At 37.6% G+C, this 14,844-nt stretch overlaps 1 protein-coding gene across 2 annotated transcripts; it reads right to left on the reverse strand.

Moving 5' to 3' along the window:
- Positions 1 to 1,556: 1,556 nt before the first annotated feature.
- LOC122147259 (SERTA domain-containing protein 4-like) lies at positions 1,557 to 14,395 on the reverse strand. 2 transcript variants are annotated; one of them, XM_042769164.1, is made up of 4 exons: positions 13,645 to 14,395; positions 3,621 to 3,789; positions 3,291 to 3,418; positions 1,557 to 2,677 (listed from the first exon to the last, which is right to left on the reverse strand). In XM_042769164.1, the coding sequence occupies exons 2-4, from the start codon at positions 3,772 to 3,774 to the stop codon at positions 1,958 to 1,960; spliced, it is 1,002 nt and encodes a 333-aa protein (XP_042625098.1). In that variant the 5' UTR covers positions 3,775 to 3,789; positions 13,645 to 14,395; the 3' UTR covers positions 1,557 to 1,957. The 2 variants fall into 2 exon arrangements, with proteins under 2 accessions (XP_042625098.1, XP_042625099.1); XM_042769165.1 differs by having other exon boundaries at positions 1,557 to 2,674; positions 13,645 to 14,388.
- Between the last annotated feature and the right edge of the window lie 449 nt (positions 14,396 to 14,844).

Raw genomic sequence — 14,844 nt, forward strand, 5'->3', positions numbered from 1 at the left:
GCTTTCATTATTATTACTGTTTACTTATTTGAGGTGTTCATGTGGGAACTGTGTTAGAATGCCCAGTGAGGCTGAAAACACATCGTCTTCTCGACATGATGTATGTAAACACGCTAAAGCCTGTGTTATACTTTCCGCGTGAGCAATCCGGACGTGTACACGGACAGCGCGGATGCGGACTACTTGTACGCTGATGGTCCACTCCGCAACAAACATGTGAACAAACAATTGCCAAGAATTATTGCACATCTGGCTGTCTTTATATTGTTTTATTGACGGATTGTACAGGTTTGAGTAGCAACGGGCTTCTTCACACTGCCTGCACATGTTTAATGGTGCTTTTGAAGCCTACTGACCGTGCGTACTTGTCTGCGCGGTCACAAAAAATCGGAGGCACGCAGTCGTCCGCTCAGAGTCTCCGTGCACACTCTCCGATGACGATTTTTATGTCACGCCTACCATAGCAGTCCCTAGTGGACTCACGGACGTGGAAAGTATAACACAGGCTCAACTAGCAGAAGTATTTGTGGGCAGGTCAGAGTGTTCGTATTTTGCGGGCAGGTGGGAATTATGCAAATGTGTTACCGTGTGATGTATATATAGGTAACAGGCAGAAGATTCTAAAATTTAAAGACTCGTTAAGGTGGTTCAGAGTTGACTCTTTCTTTTGAGAGACAATATCTGTATTTATCCTGCACTTTTCTGATTAAGAACTTTGCAGACTGTTTACATTGAAGTGAATCAAACTGCAAAAAAAAAATATTTTTGAAAACCCATATGACCTGCTCTTTAAGATTTGATTTAATTTCCTACCAGCGGTGTGTGCATGTCTTAGGGTCTCCCATTATGTGTTTTTAGAAATAAAAAAAATTAATGTAGAGAAAACACATAAACAATGTAGAAAGTGCATGAAAATAAAAACTTTCATAGTGAATGAAGATTCTCTCATCTGTACCAATAATCAAGAATCAGTGGACTTCAAAACAACAGATTAATATGGACAATAAGGTAACTGTATCTGTCATCTCTGTCAGCTGACGTCAATTAGGATGTTTTGTCTCGTGAATATGCAAATGTATGAAATGTTAAGGGTGCTAAATGGAATAGTATTGTATTAAACATTAAAGCCACCTTCAGGGCCTCATGCATTCTGGCTAAAACCCACTGCAAACGTGATCATCATGGACAGCAACCCTTGTCATGCATTTCTCAAGTGACTAACAATGGATAAAATTGTATTATTATTAGCATTTTTTTCTTTCTTTAAAAATTCTGAATGAGTGTGAATCTTTTTTACTTCACATGGTGTCCATCACTACGGAAGACCATTTCTGCCACGGAATAAAATAAAATTGCAGAATTGCAAGATATAAACTCAGAATTACGAGATATAAGCTTGTAATTCTTAGAAAAAAGTCAGAATTGCAAGAAATAAACTCAAAATTCTGACTTTCTTTTTCTGAGTTTGTATATTACAATTACAAATTTTTCTTAGAACTCAGTTTATATCTCAATTTTTTTTTGTTTCTGCCATGAAATAAAATAAGATAGTTACTTAGTTTTTTTTTTTTTTTTTTTTTTTTACAATTCAGTTTTTTTGCCCTCACAATTGTGAGTTTATATTTTGCAACTCAGTCTTTTTTTCTAAGAATTGTGAGTTTCTTGAAACAAGCTTCCATACTTTGTGGATTAAACTGGTTCAGTCACAAATATCTACAAACACATCAAACAGTTTAAACAAGAACATTTAAGGCACAGTACGGTAGTTTTCGCAAGAGACAAGCAATATGTGAATTTGCTGTCCCTTTCGATCTGGGGTGTTGCGGAATCCAGAAGTACAAAAAAAGTACCTAAAAAGTCAAAAACATTGACCATTGATATTCTGGTTTGTATAACTCATCTATTAGGCCGCTGGAAACCAGTTACGTCCTTTGTTTCCACAGCGAGTGTTCGCATGTTATTTTCTCCTCACGTGAGCCCTGGTGAGAGGCCCATGGTGTCCAGTACCTATAGCATCTGAAATCCATCTCTGTGATACCTCTCCTCCTCTAACCCTCTCTTTCCCTTTTTCTCTCTGTTTCACCTGGGTCTCCTCTTCCCTGTGGCTCTGTGGCCGTAGACCATCCCACGTCCTGTTCTGCTCTCTGGTTTCAGCTTGACACAGAGCCAACATAGGACACACAGAGTCCTCTTCTTCATCACTGTCCTCCTCCTCATCCTCCTCCTCCTCCAGCAGCTGTGGAAATCTAACTGAAGATTGTGATGAAGAAGAAGAGTGAGAGTTGGAGTATACGTCCCGTTCGTACACAGACAGAGGGAGCTGAAGGTAATGGCCGGCTGCGTATAAACAGCAGCAGGCTGGGATGCATTCTGGGCCTTCCCTCCTCAGCAGACGCAGGCGTTTGCGATACGGCCCAGGTGGTGTAATGCAGGTCTGCAGGACTGGAGCGGGAAGAGGGGTAGTTGTGGCAGGGGTTTGGAGGGGACAAGGTGTTGCTGTGGGACCTGATGGGAAGCACCAGTCACTCTGGAGGAGGATTTCATTTCTGAGGCGACGGAGAAGGTTGTTGATGAGCACGGAGCGCCGTAAGAAGGACTCTGGGTCATCCATGAAACGCAGTTTCTCGAGAGAGAGACGGAGAATGTGAGTGCGCTCCTCCAGGACTGGTGACACCTGCTGGCCCGGAAGAAAAATTGTGAATTCATAAGTGAGGTATGAAGGTCAGCTATCAAGTTTATGATTCATAATGTGTTGTGAGGATCAAATCAAGGTGCAGGATGTTAAAGGGTGAAATGCTCTGTTTTGTTCGCAGAGGTATGTAGTGATAAACAGTAACTTAGGGAAACAAAAACTATTAAAAGATAAAAACCAAGTGAAAAAATATTTCAGTTTAATAAAACAGGAATAGAAATGAAAACAGAATTGAAATTGAAAAAAACTATGCAAAAATTGTTACAATGTCATAAAATTTTATTAATTACTAAGGCCTGGTTTCACAGACAGGGCTTAGACCAAGCCATGATTAGGCCATAGTTCAATTAGGACATTTAAGTAATTTTTATAAACATGCCTTAGAAAAAACATTACTGGTGTGCTTGAGACAAAACACTGACATATTTTAAGATCAATCAGTGCAAGTTTCTTTCAGCTGAAACAGCTCAGACTTACTTTTTAGTCTGGGACTAGGTTTAAGCCTTAACTGTGAAACCAGGGGTAAAAGTGTTATACTATAAATAATATAAAATGTTGTGTAGAAATTTGCAAAATTATGTAGGGCTAGCAGACTTACAGTGTGGCAGTAACTCCTGAATCTCAATACATGTTCTTCATCCTCCACAAACTTCCTCTTGAAATAAGAGATCCGTGACACAGCCACACGATCCATCACATGATCAGGAGCTCGTCTGTAACGGGGCTCTGGAGACAATGGCAAGGTTCAGACAGAGTTTCATTAAATGGCTATGTCTTCTAGATCAAAGACTAGTATGAAGAGAATTTCTGGCCTATTTTAGTTCCCAAATTGGATAACAGATTTTGAAACATCTACTTTGGAACAGAACATCATCAGCACCATCTGTTCATAGAAGTCTGTTTTTCAGAGATGAGATTAGTTTCAGACCTTCTATGAGCCCATGGGTGTCACCCCCCGGTGGTGAGGGGCTGGAGATACAGCTTTTACTGCAATGTTCCGATTCCCAGATCGGATGGTAGATGGGCGGCGGGGCTTCGGCCTCAGGCTCACAAAAAGGGTTCATTGATAGGACCAAAGCCATAGTTTCGCCTCAGTCCTGAAAAACAAACACACAAAGATAATTATTTTAAAAAATCACATCATTAAAAATCACATCATGTCATTCCTGTATGACTTCTTGTCTTCCATGGAATACAGAAGATGTGTTTCTTCCCCTGTCAGTGTCAATGGGGTCCAGTGTTGTTTTGTACCCCATTAACTTTGTATTCACCAAAACAGTTGAAATATTTATATATATTCAAATCTGTTCCACATATTTATATTACATGCAAAATATGTTACAAATGACATATGTTCCAAAAAAATCATACAGGTTTGGAACCACATATAGATGAGTAAATGATGAAATAATTTACTCTTTTTTTTTGATGAATTATCCCTTTAAACACAGGTTTTTATTTTAGATTGTCTGAATACAGTATATGTTCTGTACCACTATTCAGCTTGTGTGTTCATAAAAGAGGTCATACCTTAAAATGTTTTTGCTATTGATTTAAACACGAGGCACACTTCTAGTAAAATTTAATGTCAGTAAAGTTTTTGCAATCAACTCATAATCCTTCAATAACTTTGTGAAGCTTGTATTACATTTGTGACAGGTTTACAAAACAATCTGTGCTGAAATGTGCAGCTAACACTGTTAAGATCTAATTGAAATGATCACTAGTTTCTTTGTGGCTTTTATTGAGATTCTTGCATTCTAGTTATCAACACATTTTATTTTCTCATTGGGGAGCAAGTTTTGCATTCTGAAAGTTGCAGTATGTTTTCATATTACAATGAACTCTTTTATCTCAAAAGGTCAAGGAAAATTTGAATCCTCATTATGACCCCTTTAATGAAAGCAACCTCTCAACAACACTGTGCTACTCCGTAACACGCTTCGGTTGCAGAGTTATTTCCTCTATCTTTGAAGATTACACTAACAAGGCATTTGAAAAACACATCAAGACTCTTTAAAACAGCTAATAGAGCAAAAACACACACTCTGAAACACTCAGATAACGAGATAGAGTAAGAACAAAATTCAATAGAAGCTGCTAAGAAAGGGAAGGTATCTGTTTGTGTGATCTCTCTTTAATCAGTTTGTTCTCTGTTCTACCACACGCAGTGACAGGGAAGAGAGAGGAAAAGTTCTGGATGACTGCCTCTACAAAGGTCAGTAATCTTCACTGACAATTTCTCTCTCTCTTGCACACACACACACACGCACACACTATTACTCTCATGTAGTGAGTTCAATTGGCACATATTGAACTGCTGTTATGCCAGGCTGCAAACAATGTTTATTTGTAGCTATTAAGGCTGTCGACTGATTAAAATATTGAATTCAAATGATATATTAATTAATCATTCAAATTAATCACATATTTTAGTGTTAAAAAGGTTAAACAAAGTTTTTGAGAAATGTACTGTGTTGGGAAATTTGCATACAGGTTAATGGACATGACTAATTGTGTTAATGTTATTGCATTAATTTTTAAATAATCAGTTGCACTAAATTAACTAATAAATTTAATTGTATAAGTAAATGAGAAGTCTGTAAAACTAAAATTGTAAAAATCTCACAAATACTTTTTTTTTTCTTTGCATGCACACAGATGCAAAAATGGTTCCTCTTGCAGTAAACTTAATCCGGCTGTAATAACTCATCCTGTTTTTAGTCGGTGTCCGCAGGGTTTGGATCACACTGAGCTCATGTGAGCGAGACGTGTTTAATCAGCGCAGATCCCGCTCTCCTCCTCTCCCTTGTACTGTTACCTGTTTCTCATTCCGCCCACAACTCTGCTTTGAATTTACGCTTTAGAAGACAGAGAGCTGACACAGAAGCAGAGCACTCTCTCTCTCACACACACACACACATACACACAAGCTGTCTGTCTGTCTTTGTCTCTTTGCTCATTTTGTGCTTTTATGCACTCTCTCTCTCCATCTCTTCCACTTTCCTTTTCATGTGAAGAAAACATAAAAAGGTGCTGGATCCGTTGGATTTGCAACTCATCAGTCACACACGCACACATACACAAATATCACAGGGTACAGAAGGGATTGTGTACTAGAACTGTGAAGCTCAGTAATGCTAAAACTACAAATGATAAAAAGCAGTTTATGCTAAAGAGTGAAAGAAAGAAAAAATGAGTGATTCAAACTAAGGAATCGTGTAAGGGATAAGCTTTCAGTTGTGCTATTGTGGTTTTTCCTATGCGAAAACCACAATTACAAGTTTCCATTGAGGTAATGTAGTCTTTGGCTTAACTTACTAAAACTAAAACATCCAAAGCTCATGATGCTCTTTACTGGGTCATAAAAGCTGTTAAAGCTGTGTAAAGCTCACTCACTCATTTACTTAATGGGGACTTACTGTACTATATATATATATAGAATATATATACATACAAAATTTTAAGCAGCAATTACTCCAGTCTTCGGTGTCACATAATCCTTCAGAAATCATTCTAATATGCTGATTTGGTGCTCAAGTAACATTTCTTATTATAATAGTTGAAAACGGTTGTGCTGCTTAATATTTTAATTTTTTTTTTACATTTTACATACATTTGATATAATTAGGATTCTTTGATATATAGAAAGTTCAAAAGAACAACATTTATTTGAAATAAAATAAATGTATTTATATAAAGTATTTAACATATTTCTTATGATTGTTTTAAACAATTTATCGATTATTTGTCCACATCTTCTAAGGCCCTCAAAGGCAGGTTTTGCCAAATTAGCTAACTTCTCGGAACATGCACTTCTCATGTATAGCTTATTAAGAACAATAGTCTTATTGAGTGGTTATTCTACCAGGAAATTTAATCTTCTGAAATTATTTTAAAAAATTTCAAAATGCTTTGTCGGTAGAAAGAGAGTCAGAGCAGACAGAAAGAAAACAAAGCACTGCACAATTAGACAGGTTATGAAAAGAGCTTTAGGCATCAGCTCATATCCTGCTCTGCTCCTTGGAACACCAGGCTGACAGATCATTCTAAAACTCCAGTGAATGTCAACCACAAACTTGTTCTTGGTCTGTGCAGCAGAGGCACGTTGGCACATGCACAGAACTAGAGAGTCATCAGAAACGCCACAGTCTGCCCACACGGCCTGAACCAGAAACAGACCCATGATTTATGAGAAACATGAGTAACTGATATAAACACACGTTCAAAGATGTAAATTATGACAAAATATGAAGGTGAAACAGAGAGACAACAATATTTTGTGGGTATTTATGACTTTCTAGTGAGTTTATTAAACATTAAAAAATTGTTCAAGCAAAATGTATTTATTTCTTTTTAATTTACACACTCACATGACTTGCTTTTTCTTCTGTGGAACAGAAAAGTTAAAAATTCTGAATATTGAATGGGATGACAAAGAAGCAGCATAAAAGTATCATAAAAGTGGTCCATGCAACTCAAGAACTATATTACAAGTCTTCTAAGTCATATGATATTTTTGTCTTGTAAACAAACAAACCAAGTTGTTGTTCACTTAAAAATCTTGGCTTCCAGTGTAGGTCTCAAGTCTTATTTATGTCTGCATTCAGTTATATATTGTGCCTTTAAGCAAACTGCATCATGTTTGACATCTGTGAAATCAAAGTTATTGTCAATAACTTCAAAGCTGACATGATGTCTAAAAGTGACATTTAATATGAAAGCTACGGCAGAGGGAGAGCAGGGAATAATGATTTAAATTTTAATTTCTTAACACAAAGTTTGTATGGCTTCAGAGAATGCAAGTTGTATGAACCAGTTTATGATGCATTAATTGTGCTTTTTTTGTAATTTGTCCATAGAAGAAAAAAGTTACAGATTTGGAATGACATGAGATACATCTTTAATTCATGCACGCATGTGCAGAACCCACACTGACTACAAAGAGTCACACAGTAACATGTGTGAAACACACCCTGCTGAAGTGACACCCCAATGTATTGCCATAAGTACCGCAGTAGAGAGTTTGCCAACCATGAGGCTATTACACACACACTTACACACCTCTCCAGGAACTATCATCCATCTGCTCAGAAACTGCTTTCTGTCTGGGTGCTGGAAGCATTTAAACCATATGTGTCCTCCTCAGGGTGCAGGACTTCCATTCAACAGTTTGGGTTAAAGCTTTCCATGACCTGAATCTATCAGCGAGACAGAGGAGGTTTATTTAAGAATCAAAATGTTGCATTGGGGATCTGAACACATCCTGCAGACTGTAATCTAGGTCATTAGGTAGTCTCTTTCATTCTCACATGCTCAGACAGAAAATGTAGGCAACACCCAGTTGAGGAGGTAAAACATCCATCTAAACATGTCTCACACACACATACAAAAACTGAGGAAAGAGAGGGGGAAATGAGGGAAAAAAATGAAAGAGGGAAAAAAAGAGAAGTAGGAACACCCTTCCCGCCTGCCAAGAGCTCTGTGGCTGCTCAGCTTGTCTCGGTTACATCCAACTCGGAGGGACAGAGAAAAAAAAGAGTTACACCATGTCTATACTGCAAGCAAAGACTGTAACGGTGTTAGACAGATAAAATAAGAGAAAAATTATACTGACTTCGGCCAGCAGCCCTGCATCCCATCCTCGTGTGTGTGTGTGTGTGTGTGTGTGTGTGTGTGTGTGTGTGTGTGTGTGTGAGGTTAGCGTAGTAACATGATCGTGTTGACACAACGCCACATCAGTTCTGAAGGAATGTTCTGGCTACCCATGCATCCCTGCTGTTAAGAGTCAGAGCCTGAAGCTCTGTGTGTGTGTGTGTGTGTGTGTGTGTGTGTGTGTTAGAGACAGGGGAAGGGCAACACGTGCCCTCTGTATACTCAAAGGGTAATCACATCATTCCTGCTATTGTTTAAATGAGTGTGATATTTACATCACGGTGGGCTCTGATTTATTATGTTATGGTTGTGATTTATTTGTGTTTCGACAGCAATACTTTATATGTGTCTACTGAAAGTCTATTTATAGAAAGTCTCTATATTTTTTTGTCTTATAAACTCACAAAACATAAAATTTTTTTTTTGATTAATTAAGCATTATATTATTAAAATCACTTAATCTTTTCAAGTTCCAAAAAAAAGGGAATTACAAACTGTTTACATCCATTTTAAAAGTTATATTTCAGACTATAGTAATTTATCTTTTTAAATGTGTATGTTAAAGGGTTAGTTCACCCCCAAAAAAACGTAATAAGATAAGGTAATAAAAACATCTTCAAAGTAGTCCATGTGACATCAGAGGGTCCGTTAGAAGTTTTTGAAGCATCGAAAATACATTTTGGTCCAAAAATAGCAAAAACTATGACTTTATTCAGCATTGTCTTCTCTTCTGTGTCTGTTAGGAGCGCGTTCACAGCACTGCAGTTTAGTGATATCTGGTTCGCGAACGAATCACTCGATGTAACCAGATCTTCTTGAACCAGTTCACCAAATCGAACTGAATCGTTTGAAACGGTTCGCCTCTCCAATAAGCATTAATCTACAAATGACGTAAGCTGTTACCTTTTTAATGTGGCTGACACTCCCTCTGAGTCAAAATTAACCAATATCCCGGAGTAATTCATTTACTCAAACAGTACACTGACTGAACTGCTGTGAAGAGAGAACTGAAGATGAACACCGAGCCGAGCCAGATAACGAACGAAAGATTGACTCGTTCTCGAGTCAAGAACCGGTTGCATAGGTTTTCGGATCACTAGTAGTGATGGGAAGTTCGGTTCTTTTCCACGAACCGGTTCTTTCGGACAGTTCGATTCAATAAACCGGTTGAAGAAAACTGTTCACCAGTTCTTTTGCGCTCGAAGTATTGACGTCATTGGCGATGATTGCCCTTGATTCAAGCCTTCGGTTTACCCGCGCTCATAACATTAGCACAGAATCAGTTCAGAATCAATCATCAAGAAAACCAGTTCGGTTCAGACGCGCTGTGTGTCAGTCTGCTTCACGCTGAATCACGCATGCGCAGTATCATCAGCTCCTCGGTTCTCGAACCGGACGCGTCCGACAGAAAGGGTTCTTGACTCGAGAACGAGTCAATGTTTCGTTCGTTATCTGGCTCGGCTCGGTGTTCATCTTCAGTTCTCTCTTTACAGCAGTTCAGTCAGTGTACTGTTTGAGTAAATTAATTACTCCGGGATATTGGTTTATTTGAACTCAGAGGGAGTGTCAGCCATGTTAAAAAAAAAGTTAACAACTTAAGTCATTTGTGGATTAATGCTTATTGGAGACGCGAACCGTTTCAAACGATTCAGTTCAATTGGTGAACTGGTTCAAGAAGATCCGGTTACATCGAGTGATTCGTTCGCAAACCGGATATCACTAAACTGCAGTGCTGTGAACGCGCTCACAACAGACACAGAAGAGAAGACAATGCTGAATAAAGTCGTAGTTTTTGCTATTTTTGGACCAAAATGTATTTTCGATGCTTCAAAAACTTCTAACAGACCCTCTGATGTCACATGGACTACTTTGAAGATGTTTTTATTTACATTTCTGGACGTGGACAGTATACCGTACATACATTCTCAATAAAGAAACAAAAATCACTCATAAAAAACATAAAATATCTTATACTGTGTTCCAAAGATGAACGGAGGTCTCACGGGTTTGGAACGACATGAGGGTGAGTCATTAATGACATAATTTTAATATTTGGGTGAACTAACCCTTTAATGCTCTTTTAATGTTTTTGAAAGGATCTCATGCTCACCAAGGGTTATTTATTTGATCAAAAATACAGTAAAAACTGCAATATTGTGAAAACTATTATTACAATTTAAAATGTTTTCTATTGTATTGTTTATTAAATTGTATTTAATGTTAAAAACAGTTGCACTACTTAAAGGGGTCATGAACTGAGAAATCTAATTTGCCTGGATCTTTTGACATATAACAGGTCAATGTACTATAAAAACATTTTGTAATTTTCAGAACTCAAAACTTTGTCATTAGTTCAAAAACAGCTTTTATTGAAACCAAGCTACCAAAATGTCTTGTTTTGGAATTTGTCACATTATGACATCATAGTGCAATGAAAGACCTCCTCTGTAGAAGAGCAACGCCTACTTCAACATCATTGCCTCTTTAATCCCGCCCACTGATTCACACATGTTGTAGGAGGGGAGGAAATGCTAAAGAGATCCAAACACAGGATTACTCTATGAACCAAGCCATAGAGATCCTCAGAGGATTACAAGATGCTGTGCAGTGTAAGTTTTAAATTGCTTTCCTTGTGATCCTAACACCGTATCTACATAGGATGTGAGCGTTTTTGTGTTGTGCGAATTCATTTCTCTTTCTTGTTTGATCCATGGGCTCCAGATCGGATCAGTGAAACACTGCTTGTTTGTTTGCTTAACTTTACTACTGATTCATTTTTAAATGACAGTTTGACATAGGCTTTTCAGACTGAAAGTAAAAGATGATGCAGTGCTGAGTCTGACTGTATTGGATCCAACAGTAATATCGCAACACAATAGTGGGAGTAAATCTGTTCCAGATCGTTTGATATATACTTAGTATTTATACATTTTTAACCCAAATGACCCATGTTGTTTTCAGAGTATGTCACAGCAGTGTCTACCTTAAATTTAAATATGTGGAACTGTTAGCCAATCATAGCAGTGGGCATTTATTTCATTAGTGCACCCCGCCTATAAAAATAGACTGTTCTGCAGAGAGGGAAAATACCTGTTTAATCTAAATTATTACGTTTTTTTTTTTTTTTTTATGTAAAATCCTTGCTAACATTATAAGTCGACCTCAGGGAAAATTATATATATTAAAAAAATGCAGTTCATGACCCCTTTAATAGTTTTTTATGGAAATCATTATACATTAGTTCAGAATTATTTGATGAATAGAAAGTTCAGAAGAACAGTATTTATTTGCTAATATTTTGTAACATTATAAATGCCTTTGTCCCTTTTGCCCAATTTAGTATGTCCTCACCAAATAAGAGTATTTGTTTCTTAAAAAAAAAAAATTATATATCTTACGGACCCCAAACTTTTCAACATTGGTGTAATGCACTTGTAGTTCAGCTTTGTCCAGCATGTGTATTTTTAAACCTTTAACTATTCAATTATACATTGAGTCATGTATACAGATAGATGACAGAGAGATGAAGAGTGTAGCTTGACTATGCAAAAACCTGCTCATATAAATGTATATACTTGCTCTCAGATTGTGGATCATGTGTTTGTACCAAATTTGATGACAGTACAGTTTTTACCACAAACCACAGTTTGGAAGTTTGAAGTTTTAGATAATTACAAGCAGCCCGCACACCCCTCAGAAGTCTCCTGAAGTAAATCCTCACCATGCCCAGACACAAATGACTGGAACGGACTGATGAGAACCACAGGCGGTAAACGATTGCGTTGGTTTTCCTTTGTGCCTGCTGTAGATCGAGGGATCAATGCATGGCAGTATGCCAGACACTCTTAAACTGGCACAGTGATCTCAGGGGGAATACCCACATGCACACGAACACACACACTCCTGCCCCACGGCACCAGGATCAGATGCCACAGCTAGCGCAGTGAACCCATTGCTGATAACGAAGCAAGAAATAATCCCACTCACAAACACATACCATCTCAGCCATGCACAATAGCGACTCTCTCTTACACAACAACAACAATAGCCTCATACACATAGAACTGTCCCTTGCCTTACACTACGCAGATACCAATGCGCAATTTTCCTGTGCAACAGTAATTGCGCATTCATGAGGGCAAAAACACACACTCTGCATCCATCTATAAAGTTATTGTGCTTTCATCTTGTAATTTCATCTCCTTGTAAGGGAATCAAGTGGTAACAGAATTCTGGCTCCCTGCCCTTACAACACACACACATACAGAGCTTGAGTGTTTTAATGTGTGAAAGGAACATTGTTGTGTGTGCGTGTACATGTTTTTCTTTCCCGGTGGGGACTTAAACCTGAATACACACTGACTCATGGGGACTCGTGTCACCGTGGGGACATAAATTGAGGTCCCCATGGGGAAACAAGCTTATAAATCATACAGAAGAAAATTTTTTTTTTTTTTTTTTTGGAGAATGTAAAAATGCAGAAAGTTTTCTGTGAGGGGTAGGTTTAGGTGTAGGGTGATAGAATATACGGTTTGTACAGTACAAAAAACATTACACCTATGGAGAGTCCCCACAAGGATAGTAAACCAATTATATATATATATATATATATATATATATATATATATATATATATATATATATATATATATATATATATATATATATATATAATATATATTTACATTTCTAATATGTAGTCTCTGAATAATATATATAAAAATAGAAATATAAATGCATATAGATCTATAGATATAAATGTTGCTAATATTAATAAAATTTTTACAGTTTCAAAATACTTTTAAAAATTAAAAAATAACATTTATAATAATAATAATAATTATATATATATATATATATATATACATACATACATATGTATACATTTAGAGACTGTGAAATATTTTCAAAATGTTAATATTTTATGATTTCAAAAATTAATTTGTCATTGTAGGACCATTTAACAAACTAGTGAAGGCAAAAATGTGCTTAAAATGTAAAAGAAAAAAGGTGACTACATGGACCTAATGTACACTCTTTGCCTTGTGCATTCCTCATAAAGACAAAATATAGTTATATATGTAATGTTTGATCATTAGTACCAGTTATCATAACGCAAACGGGATACTGTGTGTGCTTCTGAGTGCTAAAAAAATGTTGTTCGCTCTTAACACACTTGAGAGATCATAAGTGTAGTTCATTTGTGTTGGCACTGTGCCATGTCTGTTTGCCTCCGGAGGCGGGTGGCGCGTAACTCTGAGCAGTGCGATGTCCTTAAAATATTAACTTTTGCTTACCTTTAACTATAATGGTGACTAGGTCAAAGGTGTGTTGTTTTATTTAATCGGATGTGTTGTTATGGACGCGCTCTCGTTTTCTCTTCTGGGCTCCGCTGCTGTAGTCCCGCTGGGTTCATCAATAACTACTTATCCACGATCCATCAGCGAGAGCCTTTTTGTCTTGCAATAATCGATAGAGGTTCTACTGAGAAAATATCATCCAAAGCCAAGCAGTCAATCAGCGCACGAATAAAGCCTCTGTGATGTGACGGAATCTCCGTTGCGTGTCCGCGCAGGTCGCTTTGCTTTGTGCCACAGTGACCTCACCGGCAGACGGTGCGACGTTGTTGCGTTTGCTTTGAGCTGGGCTTGTTAACGTCAGTGGACACGAGCAGCGTCGCCCCATTCCTCGGAATAAACAGCAGCAGCTTTTTGCTCAGGATCAGTCGCGTCACGTCCCAGCAGCAATGCTTCCCTGGTGCTTTGTGTGTGTGTGTGTGTGTGTTTGTGTGTGTCTGGTTTTGGTCAGAAGAGCTGCGTTTAAATTGCGCCCGGGAGCGCGCAGCAGAAGTGGAGCGGGCGGGCACGGCGCCAATCATCTGTTAGACATTTCCCTTTTCAGGAGCGGCGGTCCGTATTTTCCAGCCGTGCTCCTGCGCGGATTTCTCCGGTTTTCCTTATAGAAGGTGGAGTGAACGCCAAGGTGTTCCGATTTATTTGGCGCTTTGGCTGCCTCCCTTCATCACTTTCTGTCCTCTGACACGCACAAACACCTATACCTGTAAAGTGTAAAGACCTCCCGTAGACCCCCCCCCCCACTAACTTTACAGATCTATTTTATTTTTGTTTGGTTGTGATTTTTAGATTTTATTTTGCCCATCTTTTTTTAACAATTGAAACCATCAGTCAGTTTCTGAGGACATTTTCTGAACTTAAGATGATAATCAAAACACACCAACCTTCCCCTTTTCAGACCAACTTTTTTATTTTATTTTATATATGTATATATTTTTTATTTAAAACTTGATATCAAATAAATGATAAAATATAAAGCCATTTTGATTTTTAAAAATTTCTTTAATCAATTGTTTTATTGCTACATTCCCAAACTTCCATTTGCTGTTTCTATTTTATGTTATGTATTCATATAAATTAGTAATAAGACTAATATATTTGATGCATTATTACTATTATAAAACCTGACAAATGGGTTCCTTG

This window comes from Cyprinus carpio, chromosome A13, assembly GCF_018340385.1.
Source record: "Cyprinus carpio isolate SPL01 chromosome A13, ASM1834038v1, whole genome shotgun sequence".
Classification (NCBI taxonomy): domain Eukaryota; kingdom Metazoa; phylum Chordata; class Actinopteri; order Cypriniformes; family Cyprinidae; genus Cyprinus; species Cyprinus carpio.